The sequence below is a fragment of the Telopea speciosissima genome, chromosome 6, assembly GCF_018873765.1.
Source record: "Telopea speciosissima isolate NSW1024214 ecotype Mountain lineage chromosome 6, Tspe_v1, whole genome shotgun sequence".
NCBI lineage: Eukaryota > Viridiplantae > Streptophyta > Magnoliopsida > Proteales > Proteaceae > Telopea > Telopea speciosissima.
The window spans coordinates 61,796,383-61,819,377 of record NC_057921.1 but is presented as its reverse complement, the minus strand read 5'-3'; the positions used below and the strand labels follow the sequence as shown (position 1 = coordinate 61,819,377).

Sequence of the window (22,995 nt, the reverse complement as noted above, 5' to 3'; positions counted from 1 at the left end):
GGAAATACAAGATTCAAGCAGACTTGTACCATCGGCAGGACCGGACTGCTAACTGCTGACCAAGCAAATTTCATGGACGCTAAGGATGTCAAACAGTCGGTTCAGTCGATCCAAATCATGTTTGCATGTACCGGTTCAAACCAAAACCAAACCATTAAGGTGACATTCAGATTTGAACAATTTTGGTCCGGTTCATTTTGGATTTTATTGAAATGGCTTAACAGGCTTACTGGTCCATTATCGAGTTGTTACTACTTCGCTTTCAGGTTTATATATATTTAATCACGCCAAAAAAGTAATTATATCAAAATTTCCAGTTTTTTATTGGTTTCTTTCAGGTTCAGTTTGGTTTTGGTCCATCCAGTCTGTGTCCGGTTCAAAAAACCCAATAACAAAAACCAAACTGTTAAGCATTCGATTTGATTGTTTCTGGTGTCCAACCAGTTCGAGCTGGAAACACGGACGATGCATCACCCTCAAACATTACAATACACAACTTCAACTCTTCTACCAAAGAAACATAGCCCCAGGAAATAGCCAATGCTTTCACCTTTTCATCTCATAATGAAACAAATGTCTCTGTTCAAGGATACGATAATAAAAAGTCTCTCTTTCATTGCATATACACAGAAACTTCGAGTTTAGCTCCTCTGCATGTACGTGTAGGTACACATACATGTGAGAGGCAACCACATGTCCCATAATTTACAGGAGGAGGGGTATTTATGAAAACAAAAAGGACATGTGGTTGCCTCTCACATGTACATGCAGATGATCCATTCTCAAAACTTTATACAACGTTCATATTAAAAGGTTACACTTGGAGGGCTCACTTGAACGAAGCAAGCATTGGAATGCAACCACCCCTCCCCCCCCCAACCCCCAACCCCCAACCCCCACAAACAAAAGAAAGGGTGAAAAATAAATAGATAAACATATTCTCATACCAAGCCCACATCCTTCTAGCAAAACTTTGTTGGCCTGCTTATTCGCAGAATAATCTTCAACACTCTATCCGTAACCGCCTTAGTTCAGCTTGCAAAGTAGGACTCGAAGTAAGTGTCCGGCGCGCAAGAGTTCTTATGTCCTCTCGAGAACAATCTTTTGAAATACGGACCAGCTCCCACAGAGCACCTCCACTAACCATGTCCTTCGCATTCACTTCTGCATTGTAGAAATCCAAGTTTTCAACCAACAATGTGTGAGGAGATTCCATGTTTCTGCATCAGAAGAGTTGAGCTTACTAACCATGTTGTGCCAAGTGGCAAAGTGCAAGTTCGATATGGCGTCTGATTGGTGAAGCTTCGTTATTTGCATTCTGTACAATCCAAGGAAGTGCGCCATCATTAATCAGGAGAGACTTGCCAGTCTTTGTTCCTGTTGTGTGAACAATACGATTGTTATTGTGCATCCATAAACCTCATGATCTTTTACATCCAATTTGAAAGGGACACAATATTGCAGAATACCAGTCAGGTTTCCCCTATATGGAACAAATTCGTTGAATATAAAGTTCAACTTCCCAAATAGAACTAGAAGTCAAAAACACAACCCAAAACAGTTGCATGCTTCAGAACCATCTTTTTATTAGGTGCTTACCTTGAGTAGATGCTCTGGACTCGCATTTTGCAAAGTTTGCAATTCCACGTGCAACTTGGGCAAGAACGTCCGGATGTCCACATCTCACCATTCCGAGCAATGCTTTAATACCGCCTTCACCTCTTAGTCTTGTTTGTAGCTTATCTAGACAAACAGGTATAGACGAACTTAGTGACAAAGGTTCCTACCAGAAGCCTTCCAATCATATGAACTGACGACTATTAAAAAAAAAGGTGCATCTTGTTGTCACCAAATTGGTGAACTAAGATGTAACCTCACTTTTTTTGCCCCTTCTCTTATTCCAAAAAATTATTTAATGCAGGGATAATCTAGTCATTTCACATGGACAATAACAGCTTTTGAAAATTACATAATGGTAAGTCATTTTCAACTTATTTTGAAAACCCTTTTTTACCCATGACTAAATAACTTTTAGGAATAAGACAAGGGACAAAAAAAGTATGGTTACAATCTTGTTGTAACCAACCTTGGTTACAACAAGATTATATTCATATCCAAGAAAAAGAGAGCTTTCCTTATCAAGAGCATCAAACACATCAAATATTACAATCAACAGAAGATATGGGGACGTTTACCATTTCCACACAGATTTGCAATGGCTCCAGCAACCATTCGAAGAGTTTGTGGATCCTCAGCATCTGCTGCAGTCATTGACAACAAACTAATGCCACCTTGAGCCATTATAAGTTCTTGGTTGGTTTCTGGAACAATGATGAAGGTAAATAGTGTGGAAGTATGAACTAATCTGAATCGTAAACAATAGTGAGTTATAATAGCAAAACATCAGCAATAGACATTTTAAAACTTACCACTCATTGCAAGGTTGGCAATCGCACCTGAAGCTACTCTGCGTATCATCTCATCCTCCGAGCTTCTAAGAAGCATTAGCAAGGATGTAAGACCACCAGCTTCGACAATCTTCTCCTGATTTGCTTCTGCACATGTCATGTGTATGTCATAATAAGCAATCACCACCACTGAAAAAAGATATTCAATATATACTGTTTGATTTGATTAAAATTAGCTGGAAACAGATCAATTATGAAAGAAGCCCCTAGGGGCTAGGGTAGGGCAACAGGAGTCATACACAAGTCTCAAACTCACATTTCAACCTGTTAGGTGTAGAAGTCAAGACCAACAAGATGAACTTAGCAAAAAACTATGCACACAAAAATCAGCTTTATCAGATGATTCTGAACTGACCTAGGTAATATTCTTTCAGAGCTTTTAGGATATGATACTCCATTCTAAACAACAATGTCCAAGAATGGAACTTATCCTGCTTCTAAATATGTAAACCAAATAATACATCTAAAAAAAGCCCTAAACATTTTTGGAAACTAGGCTTCTTGAACTCCATTCAAAGACAACTTGCCAACTCAAACACCTAAGCAAGATTTACTTGGTTTTCCAAATGACAGAAGTTTGAGATTACCAAGTTATTGACAGGTTTATACTATTATATTCATAAGCCCATCAATCTAGTGCTAATACCTATGCACAACTAGTATTTGGCATAGAAGTTGTTTCAAGCCGAATGCAGATCTGAGGTCTGACTGCTCACTTGATTGATGCAACAGATCATTCCTTAATTACCAAACTGGATTGATTCAGGTCAGCTGATCCAACGAGAAAAAGCCTAATAGAATGATAGCCATCGTGGTGATCCAGCAACACTGCAACAATATTAACTGATCCTCAAAATCATGCCCTGTTTAGGGCGATTGTCATTCCATCGACCATCTGCTTCAACAGAACTCTGTTTACTTCCATTTTCCATCTCAGAAACCCAGGAGATCTGCACATTCCTCGTATCTTTATACAATTCAAATCCTGCAATTTCTACAAGGCTGTTATCTATATCTCACCACTAATCATTCTACAGCTCCATTTCAACTTAAACTGCACAATCCAACTCAAGCAAACTAAAAAATTCTCGGACTCATTGATCTCAACTTGGTTCATTCTATTATTCCCAGCTTCAGCCTCCTGAATTTAAGGCAAACTGCTACTCACCAAATCCTTCTTTTTATTCTCGAACCGCTAACATAAATCACTAGGAGAGGAGGGACAAAAGAAGAGAAAAGAGTTCCAGTTCTCCAGCATCATACACAACAGTAACTATGCTTCCTTCCAGAATCACCCTTTCAAGGCCCTTACTGATGCATGTCAAGCTAATCTAGATTATACTTAAATACAATATAAAAGAAGGCAGGTGTCAATTCCCTGCACACAAAACAAATGAAGCATAAACTGGATAAAGTAACAGAAAAGACTACCTTCAGCTGCCAGATTGGCCACAACTTTTACCGCATGAATCCGTACATCAGCATCTTCTGATTCAAGCAAAGACAAGATCTTCTGCAATCCAACTGCAAGAGAAAATGATTTCTTAGAGAGAGAAAACAAAGGTTGCTAGGTAAACGATAGGCACTAGGTAATCTTCTTGTCAGTCCGTTATACTACCTTGTTCAAAGATTTTTGCAATGGAGGCTTTTTGTCCATTTCCTGAATCTTTGACTTGTGGATGCCGAACTTGAGCCATGAGGGAATCCAAACCAGTGAAGATTTTTCCAGGGCCACCTCTTTCAAGACTTTGGCTTGTCTAGAAGAGGAAACTAATAAATTAGGTACCAATACGCAAATACTTGAAATATTCCATAATTGCATGTAAATATGAATTAAACCTAATGATCATGTTGAACTCTTCAAAAAGCATACCTCCTCAGCTTCATAACTCAATTGCAACAACTGACTTCTTAGTATTGTGATTTCTTCTTCAAGTTTATCTTTCTGATGTGCCTCGTCTTCCAGGATCTTTTGGAGCTTTAATATCTCAACATTTCCAGATGCCTATGGTAACATAAATACGAGCAAGCCCACAAATAAAAACCTCCGAAAGAAACTGACTGATGATCAAAGAACAATACTCATTGATTGATGGATTCATTATACCTCAGAACTCTTCCATTGTGCTAGTTGACTTTTAAAAATTTTCACTTCTTCTTCAGCAGCCTTTCTTAAATGAGTTTCATTCTTCAGCAACTGTTTGAGTTCAGTGACTTCCTCAGAAACAGGCACCAAGGGACCCTGCCCACCAGAATGAAAAATGAGGGTCATTCCACAGTAATGATTCTACAAGGTGATAGTCAGTAAAAAAAAATAGTCACACCAACACAGGTAACTCTCACAAAAAAAAATCATCTGTGAATGGGTGCTAAGAACGTATCAAAAAAGAAAAGAATGGACGCTAAATGTTCAATAATGTTTGGTATATCTTCATTAACGCATCCCTTCCCACCACCAACCCCCCCCCCCCCCAACCCATTACAGAGTACGAAACCAAGAAACAAATCAGTCAATAGTAACAGCTTCTCACAACCACAAAACTCTTACTTTCACCTCTCTAATGCAGTTCAAAAAAACAAGCAAACTAGGCCATCAAACTGGACCAAGAATCAATTAATATGATGAATTTTGAGTGTCCAATGGGTTATATGGGCCATAGGCTTAATATTTTCGGGTTTTTTTATTGTAACAGGCCAAATCTATAAGCCAAGTCTAGTTCATCTCTCATAGTTGTCAAGGTGTCACCTAAGCATCCAGGCGCCCTTTGCTGAAAGGGTGCACCTTGGTCACCAAGGCGGTACCTTGTTGGTGTCACCTTGATTTTTTTCCCCTCCTCCAATGCCCAAGGTTGCCCAGACGCCATGACAACTATGCGACATATACTTCAAGCTATATTTTTTATAGACACCAACACAATGTGTGGCATCAGTTGTGTATTCATAAACAAGCTTATAAAAATTCAAAACCAAATGACTACAACTCTATTACTTTCTTATGACCATTGACATTGGTTAACCAGATGAGCAAGAATGCATCGTTAACTCCTAAATCAAGATTGGCAAGCACATTCCAGAAGCAATGAATCCTTATGCTACACTGTTAGTATGAAGAATGGTAGGAGAGAGAGAATGCATGAAAAATGAAATTGCAAATGACAGCAAATTCAAACAACCAGAAAATCTCTTCAAAGAAGTTAAAGAAAATGGATACGAACCTCCCTGCTGCATGTTTTGTCCAAGCATTCATCTTTATGTTTCACTCTACTCTTCTCATTATCACGCTTTTGCTGATCCATTACCCACTGATCCTCAAGTTTCTTTATGGATTCCAAATAGTCCTTCTGGTACTTCAATCTCTCCTTCTAGAAAAAGAAAACGCATGAAACCAAAATTTACATCTTTAGCCAAGTGTTAAACCAGCCTTGCTAAGCATGATATGATGCTAATACAAAAATTCCACAGTAAAATAGGGAAAATATCCATTATCAAACGACAATAAAACCAAATCTGGAATTCTGTCACAGTAATAAATTAGTTGGGAGTGTTGGACATCATAATAAACTTTTTCCAGCAAAATGTAGAACGGTCAATAGCATCTTTACTATAAAAGTAGCGAAATACATAGAGAACTGCTTTGGAAAGAGAGAATATTGCCGAGGGAGCCAAATGTCAGGTTTTGCTTTTGCACCCCTCAGTTAATTATTACACTATCTGAAATAACTGTGATAATCCTTACATCATTACAGTTGCAAACAATACATACTAATACAGGAAGTCTACACTCACAGACATCTTGTAGGAATGGAAAGAGACCACACGCCACTATAAAGTTTTTTTTCTTTTTTCTTGTTTTGGGGGGGGGGGGGGGTACTAAATTTAAGGAGCAGGATCTATGGACAGGCACACCATATGGAATCTATGGATGCGCATCAAGTTCTGCCACGTGGTATGTTGGATCATGGATGAGACTAAAATATTGTGGACAGGTAGACACCAAGGTCCTCTGCCCACCTGTCAAATTTCGGCCTGATCGGAGTTGGCAACGTGGCAAAACAAAGCATGGAAAACTCCAGGGCAACAAAGAGGGTGTAGCGTGTACGAACTACCAAGAGAAGCAAGAAAATAGATGGGAAGGTGATGCAGACCCTAGCCTCCTCGAATTGAAGAAGCCCCACCCTAAGCCTAGGGTTTTAGTAGGAGCCTTAGTTTAGTTTATTTTAGTTCTATACTTAGTTTTTATTTTGTGTTTTTAATTGAACCGGTTTAAATTGATTGCATCCAATTGGTTCAATTGGTTTAATTTAAGTGAAGTGATCCTATTGGCTAAGAGGTTCTTATATCCTATTGGCTAGTAGGGAATCTTCTTTTATTTTAAGTAGTTTAAGTTGTTTTTAAGTCATTAGGGTCAATTGAGTCTTTTTATACTTTTTGAATTATTTTAAAACACTTAATTGTACCTCTCCACGATTTTGGATGGAGATTAAGTTGTAATAGCTTTAGGATTTAGGCCTTTGGCCTCTTATTTAATAACAGATCGTGGGAGAGGCTCCCCCACCAATTATGTTTAAAAAAAATCGTTTCTTTATGCTGCTGCCATGAATGCTGCTGCTTGCTCTTTGAGAGTGTTCCTTGAGGGTAGTATCAAGGAGGCCTTGTGAGTCATATCAAGGTAGAAGGGCTGGTGGATTCCGGCGACTCCTTGCATCTTGTAAATCGGGAGGTCCTGCTCAAGCTCATCTTCAAGCTGCCATTGAAGAACCTGCAATTCAGTAAGTTATTTTACTGTTTAGCATTCCCCTTCTTCTTCTAACCTTCCAACCTAAGCTTCCATTAAAACCCATTGACCCCTTTTAAACCCTAGATCATCTAAAGTCTGTCCAGCACCATTCCTTCATTAGAATCCACCCAAAACTGGATCACAGCTCCCTTACACCACACCCTACACTCGACCTAACTCCCAGCCCCAGCTATCCATAAAAACCTAAATTTCCCTCACTATCATTGAAACCCAAAACCCTGAAACCTGCCCAGACCTAACCAGCCTACAGAATTTAACCATATTACACTCAAACCTTCCCCATACTGCCCTTCTCAGTCGGCCAGAAGCGCTGTCCAGAATTCCCCCTCCCAACCCTAAATTGATCTCTTTTCCTAAAACCTAAAACCCGAAACCCTAAACCTAGAATTTCGGAAATTTAAAAACTTATTCAAACCTAACCAAACCTAGTTCATTAAGACCTTTAAAACCTGTATATTAAAACCCTATAAACCCCATTACCATTAGTTAACCCTAACCCTTATTTCTGCCCTATTTAGCCTAAGCTGTCCCAATCGGCAAGCCTTGTTAGGTGAACCCATTCTCCTGGCTCCTAGTGGGACTTCTCCTACCTAGGACTACATCAGAAGGTATGCCAATCCATGATAGGGTTATTGATCGAATCTTCTGAAGTTTGACTAGTGGCCAATCCAAATCATTCCCTCGATATCCAACCGTGAGAATTGTCATGTCAGCCTTCCACATGGAAAAAGTAGATTTGCCCATCCATATATTCTATATGGGTGATTCTGTCCATAAAACCTTTTGCCTAAAATTTTTTCAAGCTCAAAAAACAAAAGAGGACGTCAATATTGAGACAAGCCAAAGGCTTGGGATGAAAAGAAGAAGAATAAAAGTATAAGGAAAAAGCATCTAAGATTCAAAATATTTTCTTCAGCACAGAATGCCCAACCCATGAATAACAGTTTGCTCTGGCAAATTTCCAATGCATGTGCATTTAATAATTGTGGTTGAACAATAAAATAAGTTCATTTTGATGCCTGATTGATAGATACTTGAAGAACTAACCTCCAAAGCATCAGCATAATTTCTTTCCACCTCAGAGATGTGATTTTGTGCTTCTATAGTTACTCTTTCAACTTCATCCTCAAAAGCTTTTTGCTGTCTTTCATGTTCGGCAATGAGTTTATCTAATTGAATCTCAAGACGTCTTGACAAACTTTTGTAATCAAATTCTTCCTTTATTTTCACCATATTCTCCACCTTCATAGCCTATAAGAGGGGGGAATTTTTTAGCAACTCATAAATGATCACAGACCATCCAATCATGTAATATCAAGTGTTACCAATGTTCCCAGAATTTCTTTCCTGAAAAATATTCCCAAGCGAAAAGCATAAACACAAATACAGTAGTAACAAGCATTCCAAAGATGAATAAAAAATTTGTGAATACAGTACTTACATGCACAAAGATACTGACAAAATCTAATAAATATGAAAATAGCATAAGTCACAGTAATTGTGTCAATTAAAAAAAAACAACATTCTTGCACCATGGCTCCTCAGATTGTCAGCTTCTGTCGCAAAAAAAAGTGGTTTGGATCAGAGGATTCAAGGACTTTAATTTTTCTTTACAATTCAGAATGTATTGAGGATAAAATTTGCAGACCAACATGATGGTTCCAGGTTAAACTTAATAAACTCCAATGACAATTTGAGAGACTAGAGGTTAACCACTATTAAGAACAACAGAGCAAACAGAAATGTAAAGCCCCACCCTTTGTCCAAACATTATGGTACTTGCAGTCTCTCCTCGATGTCGTGGAGATGGCCCAATTGTTACAATCAACGAAGTTCTTGCTGTACCTGTAAAGTTAATTAATGTCAAGTAACACATATACAGAAGTGCACATCAACACTCGCTTTCGCTTGGATCCCCCCCCCCCCAAGCCTTGGGATAATAGATTTGGGGGATGAGGGATCTACACCTAACCATATCACATGCTTAAATATTGGTAACATACCAATATAAAATGTGCTCCTTTATCAAATTTATTTCAAATCAAATCATTAGAGAAGATATGAAGTGTCTCACCCCCAAATGAATCTCGAAGCAACCTCGTAAGCTTTGAGTCACGAACCGGCACATGTGCACTATTTTCTGCCAATGCATTTATGCATTTACCTAATGCACTTAACGAGAGATTGATAGATTTAGCTTCCTCTAAAGTATGCCCCTCGCTTCCTGCCAACAAAAAAAGTACAATAAGAATCTCCCTAAGCAATTTAGGAATCTAGCTCAAATTACAGTGATTAACATTATAATGAAGAACAGTGACAAGCCCTGTCACAATTTTATGAAACTTTCACTGAGGGGGATGGAGGGAAAAATCCAAGCCGTACTAGGCTACCTATATGATGCATTTACTGATCATTCCATGGAACCAGAACAGATAATGCAACTTTAATTACTACTAGGTTGGCACAAAACCCATGAAAGCTATGATCATGCACTTTTTTTCTTTTTCCTTTTTTTTTTTTTTTGGGGGGGGGGGGGGTTGGGGAGACTCACTAGAGGAAAACACATGTTTTTTTCCTACGAAATTTGGTTGCATGGGCAACTACCGAAGATAAGGAATAAAAGGGCAGATTGCACAGAGGGGGGGGCGCCACAGGGGCCACTTGTCCATGAGGGTTATGGAACAGGAATCCTGCATCACCTTTAATCCAGATATAAACCTGAATGCTATTAGAAGGGAGAGCATATCAATTAGGCAAGGATACGGAGTTGCACCTGGTTTATGAGGCACAAGTTCCAGGTAATAATAATATGTTCACCAATTGGGCATACAATGAGGCATCAGTTTTTGGGCGGATGAGATTTTTACCATTACTTTCTTCAAGAGACTAGAAGAAAGATAAGGCCACCTCAGTTTTTTCTGAGGTAGGCTTGCCTTTGGATTTTGAGTAAGAGGGGAGATGGTAATGGGGCCTATGCTCAGTAAACAGTAAACAACTTCCTAACCTACAAGTAAGACTGTTGGCTACAGTTGTACAGCAATATAGACGACTTAAATACCATTGGTGCAACGGTTAGGTTGCTCCATTGTGATCAAGTGGTCACGGGTTCGAGTCTCTGGAAACAGCCTCTCTGCATAGCAGGGGTAAGGCTGCGTACATTATGACCCTCCCCAGACCCCGCAGTGGCAGGAGCCTCGTGCACTGGGTACGCCTTTTCTTTAACAACCACAATGTTAGGGCTTGGATTAGACCTAAACTTAGGTCAATAAATAAGGAAACAATAACAGTACCATAACCCCCAAAGTTGGAACCAATCCAACTGTTGGATTGACAGTTACAGCAGAACAAAACAAATAGCAAATTGCTGTCAAAATTAGTAACTATGCATAACTCACAAGCCCTGGGTTATATTATCCTCAAATTGTATCAGTAGAGGTCTCGGTTACATTAGCAAACCCTTAAATTATCTATCATCTGATGGAAAGATAACTGGTTACAAGTTCAAACCCAATTAGCAACTAGTTACTAAAAACACTAAACCTGCAGTACCAGCCAATGGAAACCACAAATGGAGCCAATGGAAGGAGCTGGCATGCTCCTTGTGACTTCAGAAAATCAGCAAGAATCGATTGCTGGATGTGGCACAACAACCTAAGGTCGGAATTAGAAACCTGAAATAAAATTAGTAACTTACAGCCCATAGAACAAACTAGCCATTGGATATGGCTGAAAGAACTATCGAAGGAGGAGGCCAATGAAGGTCTTTACACTCTCAAATGTTTGGAGTAGAACTGCTGACCAGAACTGGAGTTATAGGAACTTGAAGCTTGCTGTAAAATGGAGACTAACAGGCAGTGTCGCAGGGTTGGAGGAAGACTTCGATTTCAGTTTGGTGGATTGATGGAACACTCTTCAAGAGTTCAAACAGCAGTGAGGAAAAGGGTGGTTTGATACCTCACTGATCAGACCTTGTAGCAGTGCTAAATAGAACTAAGAAGAGAAAGGGAAGGAAGAAGAGGGATATGACCAAGGCCTCTCACCTATGGCCTTGGACAATCTCTCACTAACCACACCCCTCTCAACTGCATCTCACAGCAACCATGGCAAAAACCAAGCTTCATTCATTCATAAAATCATGGGGTATAGGCACAATGGCCCTTACAATAAATAGTTGCTTGTAGCACTCTAACAGAAATAGAAAGTAACTAAAGAAGAGTCCTACGCATATAGTAGGCACCTTGTGCAATAAGAAAACTAAATAAAAGAAAGAAAACTTAAAACATTAGTATTTAATAGAAACTACATATAACCCCCCCCCCCCCCCACAATTCTGGGTTTTAGTAAACCAGCTAACACCCAGACCATGGGCTTGGTCTGGCCTGGACCAAAAGTCCAGCTGAAGAACCATGGGCCTAGGTATGGACCTGGTTCTTCTTAGGCTTGCGATTATAGTGCTTGCTGTAATATTTGTCTACATCAGATGGAGGGTTTAAAAGCAATCAAGTTGCAGAGAAACACCATCACTAGGAGTAGCATAGCCCCCTATAGGAAGAGAAAAGTGGAAGCATAGCATGACTGTTGTTTGGGGTTAGTTGCCCATGTGGGGGATTGGTGGTATTACTGTGGCTGAGGGGCTTCATCATTTGTGACAGAGCTGTTGAGCAGTGGGCATGGTTGAAAGGTGTGGAGACATTGGGTACGGTTGGCTCTTGCTGGTGTTTTGGTTGATCAGAAGTGGTCACAATGGATATTTTCCTTTCTACTTTACAATTTCCTTTTTCTTTTCCCCCCATCCTCTTGGAGTGTGGATCCTTTTAGTTGTAAATATCTTGATTGCTCAGTAGCTAGGGAAAAACAAATTAATAGTCAGAAGTTGTGATCACATGCCCGATTTATCAATACGCTCTGAACCAGCAAGATCTACCAAAACTAGCTTGCCTTTCCGAACAACAGGTGGCTTTATAGTCTTGCTCAAGTGGGAGGCATTGCCATTTTCACTTGGAAGATCTGCTTCTCTTTCCTTGACATACCTCTTAACCTGTACCTGCATGAGAAAGCAAATTCAATTAAACTTCAGCAAATCTTAAAAAGGTACAAAAACCATCAACAAGACCATATGAACTTCTATGTGAGTGCACCATGCTAATGAAAAGTGCAATTATTTACCATTAGAATAGCGTGACTGCGAGAAGATTCAGTATTCAGCTTTGTGTTTGCAGCAAACCGATGAGCTTCCCCCAATCGAAGCAGCTCTACAAAACTCTTCTGGCCCCTAATTTCTACAACAGTTGCACCCGGTAATGAAACATCTCCAGTTCTCGGGTCTTCCACAATGGAAATGTTATCATTAGCAGGATTAAGGAGATCTTGGATGGTCTCCATGTAAAGCTGCACAAATTGGTAAAAGCAATGAAGTTGGAATAACCCTTATTGTAATACAGAGGCTGAAAACCAATAAGCATGCACTAGTGGCCTTAACTAATAATGTCTGTGCAGTTATACACCATTCTACAGGACTAACAACCTGCAAGTAGGAGACTGATATAGAATCAGTCTCTGGAGAAATATCAGCCAGAATATCCTCCATAGAGCGCACCATAATTCCACGAGCAGCAGTATCCTCCTCTCCCAGCAGTCCAAGGGTAAAAGTCTTCCCGGTACCAGTTTGCCCATAAGCCATCACTGTCCCATTATAACCTTCGAGAACACTCTACAAAAAGAAATGATACATCAGCACAGCTGCATATGATTGAAAGTCAGGTCAAAGTGGATAAAACAGATTCATAATGAGTAATTACATGTCACACATGTTTCTTATATATCTACCATAATGTTAACATGGTGGGACAGAACAATGGGATGACAGCCTTTACAAAGAGGACAGAAACCCTTAAGGCCCATATTTTGCATGCAGACACATTGAGACCAAACACCCCCCCTCCCAAAAAAAAAAAAACAGTCAATCCTCAATCCTAAGTTCGAACCATTGTTGAAATCTTAGACAGGGTATGAATCATCAATTGGCTCCACAAAAGCAAAAGTGGCCATGTCTTTGTAGCTAGGGACTGGATAGTAGTATACCATCAATGTATAGCACAGAAAAATTGTCGAGCAAAACAGACATTTCCCAACTTATGCCAGAAGACAAAGAAACCCCACTATAATTTTTGTATAACACGGAAATTACAATATATAAATAACTATAACAATGTACAGTACAAACTTTGAACCAGTTTTGAATCCCACGCACCTCAACAACTGGTTTTGCCACAACTTCGTAGACACGCTTTTGTGATGCGAATTCGGTGAGCACTTCATCAAATTCATAGGTGTCTGAATCCCAATTGTTTTTGCGAAGTTTCAACCTTTTAAGCTGAATTGAGACAATCAAATCAGATATTAGCAATACAGAAGCAACTTTCCATGAAACATCCCAGTGAATCTTTTTTTTTGGGATGGGTAATCTTTTATATTGCCATGCAGAATGTACAAACCTCTGGCTGCAATTCTACACAATCAGCAAAATCTGCATCGGCCACCAGCTCCTCCGCATTCTGGGGCCGCATTCTCACAGAAACTCGAACTCTTCCAGGAACTGCGATCCAGAATGATCAGTATTTAGAAAGATATGAGTATTTATGTCTAAATACACTTATAAACGGCATTATTCTGATCAGTATTTAGAAAGATACGAGTATTTATGTCTATTTATTCAGATCAGTACAGTTATCTTTCTGAATCCTGTGCAAATCTTATTCTTTCCAGTTCCTTCATTCTGGTTGCTAAAACTAAATGGTATTCTGTTAACCTTTAATAGGCTTCTGTTTTCAAATCATAAACTTCCCCATCGATTTCAAGAGTCCAGTTGCCACCCACTCAACTCTTCAAAACTGATATTTCTGGATTTGCTTTGCTAAACTTAATTTCTGTTACTGTTTATGGCTCCATGTTCATGTTTATTCATTAAATCAGACGTATATAGAATTCTCTTCTGAGATCTTTAAAACCCTGCATCAATTTCTGTTTCTTTTTTGGTTTTTCCAGTTTCCTACCACCAGAAGGATATTTCAATATTTCAGAATCTGACCCTCGGATGACTCAGCTTTTGGTATTCTGTTCTCTTGAATATCCTACGTACTCAACCAGCTTATTAGTCAGATCAGATTCTCTGATTTAATGCTATTAATTTTCTCTTGAAACCTAGTAAATTCCCTATCCTGTGATTCTGGAAAATTCCTGGCTTTCTAAACACTATCCAATAGATGACTTAGATCTCCATTACATCTAGACCAGACCGTACATTGATGTATTTCTCTTCTTCCCAAGTGTTAGAAACCCTCCCTAGATCTAAGTTCCGATGTTCTTTCTTCTTCCTTTCTCTATGTTTAGCAAATTCTCTGATGTTCTCAAGGACTTATTGATACATCAATGTGTTGTAATATGGGTACAAGGACAAAATTACCCTACCATGTTGGAACCGCTTCCTCTAAAGAGACGACCTTGTAGGAAATGGGGGAAACAATATGTATATCATACAGGAGCTCTAACACGGCGGACTATCCAAAGGGGGACACGGGTTGATAAATAATTTCAACACCTGCTTGCTCCCAAAGGGACTCAATACCGCGACCCCTACCTGCTTTGATATCAGGTTGAATTCCGTGAATACTGACTTGAGTCAAAGTGACTACAGCCATCTTTATTTATAATGTAAAGAAGAACATTCTGGAATTGGTACAAGGACAATTCTACCCTTGAACCCATATTACAACACAATGGAACACAACTTTCTTCACCAATTTTCAAACCCCAAATCTCTGACCACCTTCAGGAAAGAAAACATAACAAATTAGAAGAAAATGAGCTGCTAGTGAATCATATGCCAAATAGCAAACAGTTGCAGCAAAGCAGGTAGATAAATTAATTTGTCATAGGTAGGAGAATACTTGATCATTTTGCCATCCTCTATTTTATTTAGCTTACTATTTATGGGGATAACCAATCCAAGTAGTGGTATATGCCATAATTGTCTCTCTTTGTTATCAAGATGTTTCATACCTGTTAGATCTCCATGTAGATAGTTTAGACAATTCTATGGGAAATAGAGGTACCATGCATAGTAGTTAAGTTGGAATCATCAGTTTAGATTCAACCATAGGATTTTCCCCCTTTTAAGTTTCAACCTCGCCTATTTAGTATCAACACCAACCTACTACAGAAATCATAGTTAGCTCTTACTGATATTATGATTCTCCGTATTTCTAGAAGAGATATACACTGTTTAGTGCACCACCAAATTGGCAACACCTGTTGCAAGAAGTCACTTATTATCCCAAGCGCTTTGCCTAATTAACTTAATCAATCTGGATAGTTCATTTGCTGGTGTTGATGGAATGATGGACCATGAACCAGACATCATTCTTACTGATGATCTCCAACTGAGGGCCAAAAATTGAAACTTGAATGGCCACAAGATTGTCCAAAAATTCTTGACAAAGAATAAGAATCAGCACCAAGGACTAGATTTCCTTGGCCCCAAGACATTTCTCCAAAGAAGATTTAAGAACAATTGATATCAATATACAGAATACCATGAATGGTACACCTGTGCTTGACCTTAGCATTTTCCTGATTAACCAAAACCGAAGCATTTCTGACCAGCTTCTCCAATACAGGGTCTGTCACAGAAGTTAGTTTGAAATATCTTTAAGATGATACAATAAAATCTGGACAGATCCATAGGGCCAGCATATAATGAACTCCTTGGGACACAGTAAAGTTAACAGGAAGCTGAGTTATTGGACACTGCACACACACAGTTTCTTCCAACACCGTATAAGATCCACACGCTGGATGACAACAACGTCGGTTCCGTATTTCTCTAAGATCCGTTAGTGCATACGTGCCTTTAGAATAATTTTTTCCAACAAAACACATTAACGGTTTTTCACCCTTTGCCACACCTACCTATAAGCTGAAGGTGAATCTCGGCCAATCAAAATTTGAAAATGCACATGCAAAGAGAAGCACAAAAAAGTTGGAATTTGTACCAGGTTTAAGATTTTCTCTTCTACATAAAACCCACCGTCCAACTAACATACTTTCCCCTGAAAATCCAGGAGATTATCCACCTTGAGGAAAACATTCAGTCCTGACTCTTATCTACAGCGTGACCCCTAAATGCTCTGCTCGAGTAAAACCTAGTATGGAATGAAAATAAATCCAGCTTTTCCATGCCCATTCCTGTCTAATGGAACCGCTACCTATTCAAAAAATGCTTTAAAAACCGACATTCCTCAAAAAATCTAAGCAAAAAACAAGCAGGTTAATCTCAAATCTAGAGTTCAGGATAACGTCACAAATACAGAAATTAATAATAATAATAACAGATCTCTGTGCCCTCAGACATCAAATGCAGCAACCAGAACTAAACAAAAGCAAATTTACCGAGAAAAACAGTGCCTGATTCAATTAAAACAAGAAAACACAGAAGAAAAACCAACCTCCGGCATCATCCTTGACTGCTCCAGTGAAACCAGGCAACCCGGAGTTGCTCCGTCGAATACCAGATGCATGAGAATAAGGCGCAGGAGCGGGCTTGGACTTGAACGAAGAAGACTTGATATTGGAATTCAGGGAGAGAGGCCTCTCTACCCTCACTGTCCCCTTTGCAGTTCCGTTTCTATAACTACCGGAAGCCATGATTTAAACTCCTAGAACGCCTAGCTCCTCGTCATTAAAGCCTATATATCTAGAAATCTCAGAACCTTATACCTAGAACAGACTACACTGGGAATCAAAAACAAAGAAATGGTGGAAGAAGTGAAGCAAAATCCGCTGTGAAATCGATAAAAATGGGACTCAGAACTTGCGATAAAAAGGGCATAGAGAAAGGAAAAAACTGCGGTTTTCAAAAGCACGTTCCAGAGAGAAAAGGGAGAGCCCAGCGGAGATCGGGTCGTGCTCGTCTGTGTCCGATTGTCCGTAGAGTAGTGGGCATGGGCCCACCAAGCAATCCAGTTCTGCTAGTTCGAGGAGGGGTAGCAGTGTAAACGAGACAGCAAAGAAAATATGGGGAGAGAGGAGCGAGGAGGAGCAGAGCATAGCGAGCGAGTGTGGGTCCCGCTTTTAGCTTTATATTTTTAACATTTTCGAAATTTTAAAAGGGATCTGATTTTGCGAAAATCATTACCAGTCACGTAGATTTCCCACGTCACTTATATATTTTCCACGTTGTAAGTCACATCAAATAGATATTTTTGTTTCAGATCGAAAATTTTAATATTTTTGTCGATAAAGTAGAAGGGTTTTGTCGTATAATTATAATCCCAATAAAATGTATATTTAATAATAAAAATTATTAAAAAACTAATAAGATGGAGAAAATTCTCTGTGGGAGTGTGCGTCCTGCGCTTATACACAGAGGGGATGAAATAATGATAATGACCGCCCGATTGATGTCACTATATGTGTTCCCATTGGCTCCTCATATGCTTAGGGTCATACTCCCTCATAGAGAACTTTTGCCCAAAAAATCAAAACAGTAATATAATGTTTGAAATATCAATAAATGTGCCCATCACCAAAACCGTGAACTAAGAACTTATAATCTTTTTTTAATTCTATTTTTTTCTTTAATAAAGTTAAACTTTTTTAAAATTACTTAATGCAGTTTTATGTGAAAATGGTAGGATTTTAATCATTGGGAAAAAAACATGTTATATTAAAAAGATTAAAAAAAAAAAAAAAGTTATATTATAACCAACCTTTGTTACAGCAGTTCTGAGTACTGAACTGGAAGAAGTGAAGAGTCAAGAGTGAAAACCATGCCCTCTCCCACGACACTGGACAACCCTGTAATTACTTTACCTCTCTCTCTTTTCTTCTTTTCCATATAAGCTATGAGCTCTGCTTTAAACAGGGTTGAACAGAGAAATCTCTTTCAAAGTACCAAAAAGCAAAAGAAAGTTGTAGAAGAGGACGAAAGAAGAGAAGAAACACTCAATTTTTTTTTAAGCAATCGAGATATTTTCTTCTTTTCCTTAACCTTCCTTGGATAGGATATGGCCCGCTTCAGTTTCGAGCTCCAACAGAGACCGACAGAGAGGACTGTGTGGGATTGTTGCTGGAGGACTCTCACCGAACCCATCTAGTAACTACTGGTCATCCACTATAGTTGCGGTTGATTTGTTTTGTGAAGCTGTGGAGCATGCTAAGCAACCGATGGAGGTGGTGATGCTGTCAGCAGAGTTGCAAGAAAGTGATGCGGTATTTTAGGTTGAAGATGAAGGAAGGGTAGTATTGTAAATTTATTTCGAATGTTTTAATACAAAGGTAAAATAGTACTTTTACACCAATAACTAACAGTAGACTAACACCATTACTGTAGAGTGGGTAATCTGAGTTTTTTCAAAAATCAGAGGGTGATCTAAGTTTCGATTGAAAACTAAGGGGTGATGTGTAATTTACCCTAAATATAAACCAGACTTACAAAACGATGATTAAGTGCATGAATGAAATTATTCTAGGCTAAGACTCATATGACTTTGAATCCCCTCTGACACACACACTAGAGTGAGAGGGATGGCAGCTTCTATTCAGGGTTTTAGTTCAGAGTTCGAATCCTCTGCTTCCACCTGCACGAACTTCCATGTGCGCCCTACACACAACAGGGCACGCAAAGACCGCCTTACCCTTGCCCGAGGGGGGGTAAGGCGGTCTTTGTGCACCCCATTGTGTGAAGGGCGCACATCGAAGTAGGGGCAGGCGGAAGTAGAGGATGTGGATTTTTTTAGTTCATCGTATCGATCATCGTCGATACCGATACATATCAGACCGTATTGTTTTTTTAATCAGTTGAAAATTGAAAAAATGCCATTTTTATCGATACCAATGATACATATCGGTATCATATCAATATTGATCACGGCTATAACTGTTATGAATCAACATACCCAATACAAGTACCTTAATCCAGCTTATATTAGGATACTTAAGTAAATGAACTTTATATCTTCTCCTTTTGCAGGAAATATAAGAAGGGAAATAAATCCTCTCCAGCGCGCCAGCCCTTCCAGTGTGAATCCAGTGGCAGGAGGAACTCGAGGATGAGAGATGTGAAATTCTAACTGCAACTACAATACTTTAATCCAGCTTGGACGGTACTTGTACAAGGATACGATCCGGTCTAATTAACCATTGGGATGAAACTTGGACAGGGCCAGCCCGCCCAAGTCCCGAAATATTATAGTGGGCTTGGTTAGGGACTGGATTTTTCTTTTCCTGAGCCCAACCCAAGATGGAAAATACAAGTGTGGGCTGGGGTGGGTCTACCATAGCTTGGCTGAGCTTGGCCAACTTACTGTGGCAGTGATTATAACTACAAGACTGTACTATCAAGAATGCATAGTTAGCTTGGGGCCCATTTATCTGTGGCTTTTGATTTGCTTGTAAATCTTTAACAAAAAAATAAATAAATTTGCTTTTAAATCGTGTATGTAGGGTTCTTCTTTGTACATATTTAGCTAGCCGTTAACTTGTTAGGGTTGAATACTATACGAGTTCGTAAGTCAAGTACGAAACGAGCCTTGTCTATGAAGCATAAAACCTCACTATATCAATGAGTTAAGGGCCCGCTGAAGTGAGGGCGGTTTTGATGAAAGCCCAAGGCTGAACTGTTGAAGGTGGCTTCACTTAGTATATAAGCTGATAAAACCTGCGACATATACAGTAGATCGCATGCGAAAAAGGAGCTTATTAAGTAGACAAAGGTGGTCCAAACTCGAGCATCTTTAGGATCTTCCACAGCTAGTGACACAGGGGAGTGATCAATTGAATCGGGTTCAACCCTTTCAAAATTAAAAAAAGGACATGGAAAAGAAGGGAAATTTTTAAACTTGAAAAAAGAAATTTTTATAATCATTGCCTATATGATTATATTACTAATTCTAAATAATTTCAAATTTGATTATAAAAATTCACTTTGATTGGCTTCTAAATCTCGTTTGCAAAGTAATATAAAAGTACCTCAAAAAAGGCCTCATTACTATGGTTTGAGGAATCAGTATCAAATCGATTGTATCAATCAATTTTCTGACCGATCCCATATTAGTGGATCGGTACAGACAACGATAAAAATTTCATTTTTTAAAAATCAATTTTTTAAAGAAAACAGAGATAAACTTATCTGATCCAAACTGATCCATATCGATTACTAAAACCTTGCTCCAACTAGTGGAGGGGCCACATAGCCAGGCAGCGATCCCCCTGCCCTTTTCTTTATTAAAGGTCTTTTGGATCTAGAAACATCCAAAGTGCAAGTTGCAAAATAAGAAAGAAGGCAATGGAAAAAAAGTCACAATTGTCACACAACATAGAAGAGGACACGCATAAATCATGTAAAGTCTGATGTAGACACAACGCCATAATTCATTAGGTATGACACTCAGATAACTAAGTACAACTTGGACCATGACCATGCTGCAGCCTCACACTGGCAGGGGTGAAATGACCGCCCTACCCCACACGGGCAGGTGCATGGCAACTTCGTCTTTATAATATTTCCAATCTTTTAACGTCATATGCTTGCGTGAATAGAACTCGTGTTCTCTATTTCTGGCTATTTCTACGGGCTGCTAGGAACCATTGCATATTATTCGAAACCCGGCCTAAACCCGGCCTAAACCTGTGATGATTATGAGAAACATTAACAAATTATGGATTTCTGATCTGAATCTTGTTCAGTTAGCTCAAGATCCGGTTGTTTTCAATTCCCCAGCTTTGACCCTATCTAAATACCACGAGCTACTTAAATCTAAGATCTATACACTATTATATGTGATGGGAGCTATACAAAAGAGACTAATGAAACATGATGAACACCAATTATTGATTAAAATACGTTTGTTTGTATTTTTATGGATTTCGGTTTCACAAGGATCGTGGAGGATTCCAAGGCAAGAGTCATGTACCGGGCATTGCAAAGAGCAAGAAAATTGAGAGTCACAACTGTAGACATCTGGATTGATTGTCAAAGTTTGGTTGAATGACTGCAAGACCATGAGAAATTTTCACCGTATTTTTGGATATTATGTCTATAATTAAGATGTTTTCTAAGGTATTGTTTTAAATAATATCAAGGATTGAATATCTATAACTTTTGGACCGAGTTTCCCTCCACCCACGATGGGCGGGAGAGGACAGAAATGGGTATTGAGAGAGTATTTAGAACATACTAAAACCTTAAGAGGGGTTTGTGAACCCTAAGATGGTGGATGAACCGTCCTCTATTGCCTATGGGTAGAGGAAACACCCACAAGCAGAGATCTCTTGCCCTTTTTTTAATGAAAACATCTTTTACACACTTGACCGTACTTCCCTCCCCCCAATATTTTTTTCTAGTATCATATTCATCAGCTGTATCGGCCCATATGTATCAATTTTGGATTCTGATTAGTTACCGATAGCGATCGATGGTGTCGGTATCACCAGAGGGTAAAATGATAAAAAAATCGATGGTATCTATATTTTTGGGGGGTAAAATCATCCAATCCAATCCGATACGACCAATCCGTATTAATATCAATATCTGCCGGGACTGATATGACCACCGATACCATATACTAAAACCTTGATTATTGTATTCAACCGGAAGTGAACAACTAGATCATAGTTATGCAGCGAGGGAAATACAACGGTCATACATTTTAAAAGATGGTAATTTGAGGAATGCAATTCTCATTTTAAGCAAATCTCTTGACTAGTTTGCATTTCTGATCTTTGTTATTGATTTAGATTACAATTTATCATTTAAGAAGTCGGAACCCTGGTTGCATGTTCATCCCAAACACCAACCTGGTTACAAAAACTCTGAGCACAAATGCAATACACATGAGGGACAGGGATATCTGGGGAGAGTTGCCTTGAATTGTACACAAAGTTTTGTTGAAGCCGGTAACCGTGCCGCCTCAGTATTGGTATCGGATCGATACCAATCCTTATCGGCCGATACCATACCATGGTTTATAACTTCTCGTTTTGAAGTATCAGTTTGCTGAATCTGATTCTAATAACCTGACTAGTTATGGATGTGTTTTGTAAATTTATTAAACCCTAAATTTATGATTCAAAGGAGATCAAGGATTGTTGTAGAACCTAGCCATTGAGGATATATTACAAAAACTCCAGTGTCAGTGCATATAATAATCACCCTCTACTGGACTCTAATCAAGGATCCTTCCAGACCCATAACCCTGGAACAGTATCTGATCTATCAGAGCCTTCAATGTGAATCTCAAAATTGATAATTCAACTACCTTCTTCTTTATTGTATATTGTTTGGTAAGCAACCCCATTAACAAGCTTGATTCAACATAAAAATTCCACCAAACAAGGATCTGAAATCTATAATTATTAGGTTACCATTAATCCTGCTTTATTATTATTATCATTCCACCAAAACATTTATTTCCATGCTTATTATTATTGTTTAAAGTTAAGAAAAAGATATTATTTCAGCAAAAGATGATAATGAAATAAAATAAAAGAAAAGAAAAGAAAGAAAGCATGGTAAGAACTGCAAACAACTCCATTATCCACTCCATTATGTAATCCACTTTACCCACCCAACCAGCCTGGAAGTATGGATTCCTCTGATGCAGCTGAGCTGCCTATTCTCCATTCCCAATTCCCCCTTTTCCCCTTCGCAAAAAGAAAGAAAACACCAAAACA

At 38.9% G+C, this 22,995-nt stretch overlaps 1 protein-coding gene across 1 annotated transcript; it reads right to left on the bottom strand.

The window, feature by feature from the left end:
* Positions 1–925: 925 nt before the first annotated feature.
* LOC122664631 (kinesin-like protein KIN-UB) lies at positions 926–17,049 on the bottom strand. Its single transcript, XM_043860539.1, has 19 exons — positions 16,770–17,049; positions 13,761–13,861; positions 13,517–13,639; positions 12,791–12,976; positions 12,433–12,654; positions 12,154–12,310; positions 9,341–9,490; positions 9,023–9,111; positions 8,314–8,517; positions 5,684–5,830; positions 4,576–4,710; positions 4,342–4,473; positions 4,087–4,225; positions 3,900–3,992; positions 2,430–2,555; positions 2,196–2,321; positions 1,600–1,743; positions 1,249–1,377; positions 926–1,164 (listed from the first exon to the last, which is right to left on the bottom strand). Exons 1-19 carry the CDS (start codon positions 16,966–16,968, stop codon positions 1,004–1,006), a joined length of 2,763 nt encoding a protein of 920 aa, XP_043716474.1. The 5' UTR covers positions 16,969–17,049; the 3' UTR covers positions 926–1,003.
* Between the last annotated feature and the right edge of the window lie 5,946 nt (positions 17,050–22,995).

What these genes read in the sequence shown, in the direction of transcription:
- LOC122664631 (XM_043860539.1), bottom strand. Translation starts at nt 16,968, where the DNA reads ATGGCTTCCGGTAGTTATAGAAACGGAACTGCAAAGGGGACAGTGAGG. An exon ending in CCATAATGTTTGGACAAAGG is followed by an intron (nt 8,518 to 9,022) that starts GTGGGGCTTTAC and finishes CCCCTCTTATAG; the next exon opens with GCTATGAAGGTGGAGAATAT. An exon ending in CACAATGGAAGAGTTCTGAG is followed by an intron (nt 4,474 to 4,575) that starts GTATAATGAATC and finishes ATGTTACCATAG; the next exon opens with GCATCTGGAAATGTTGAGAT.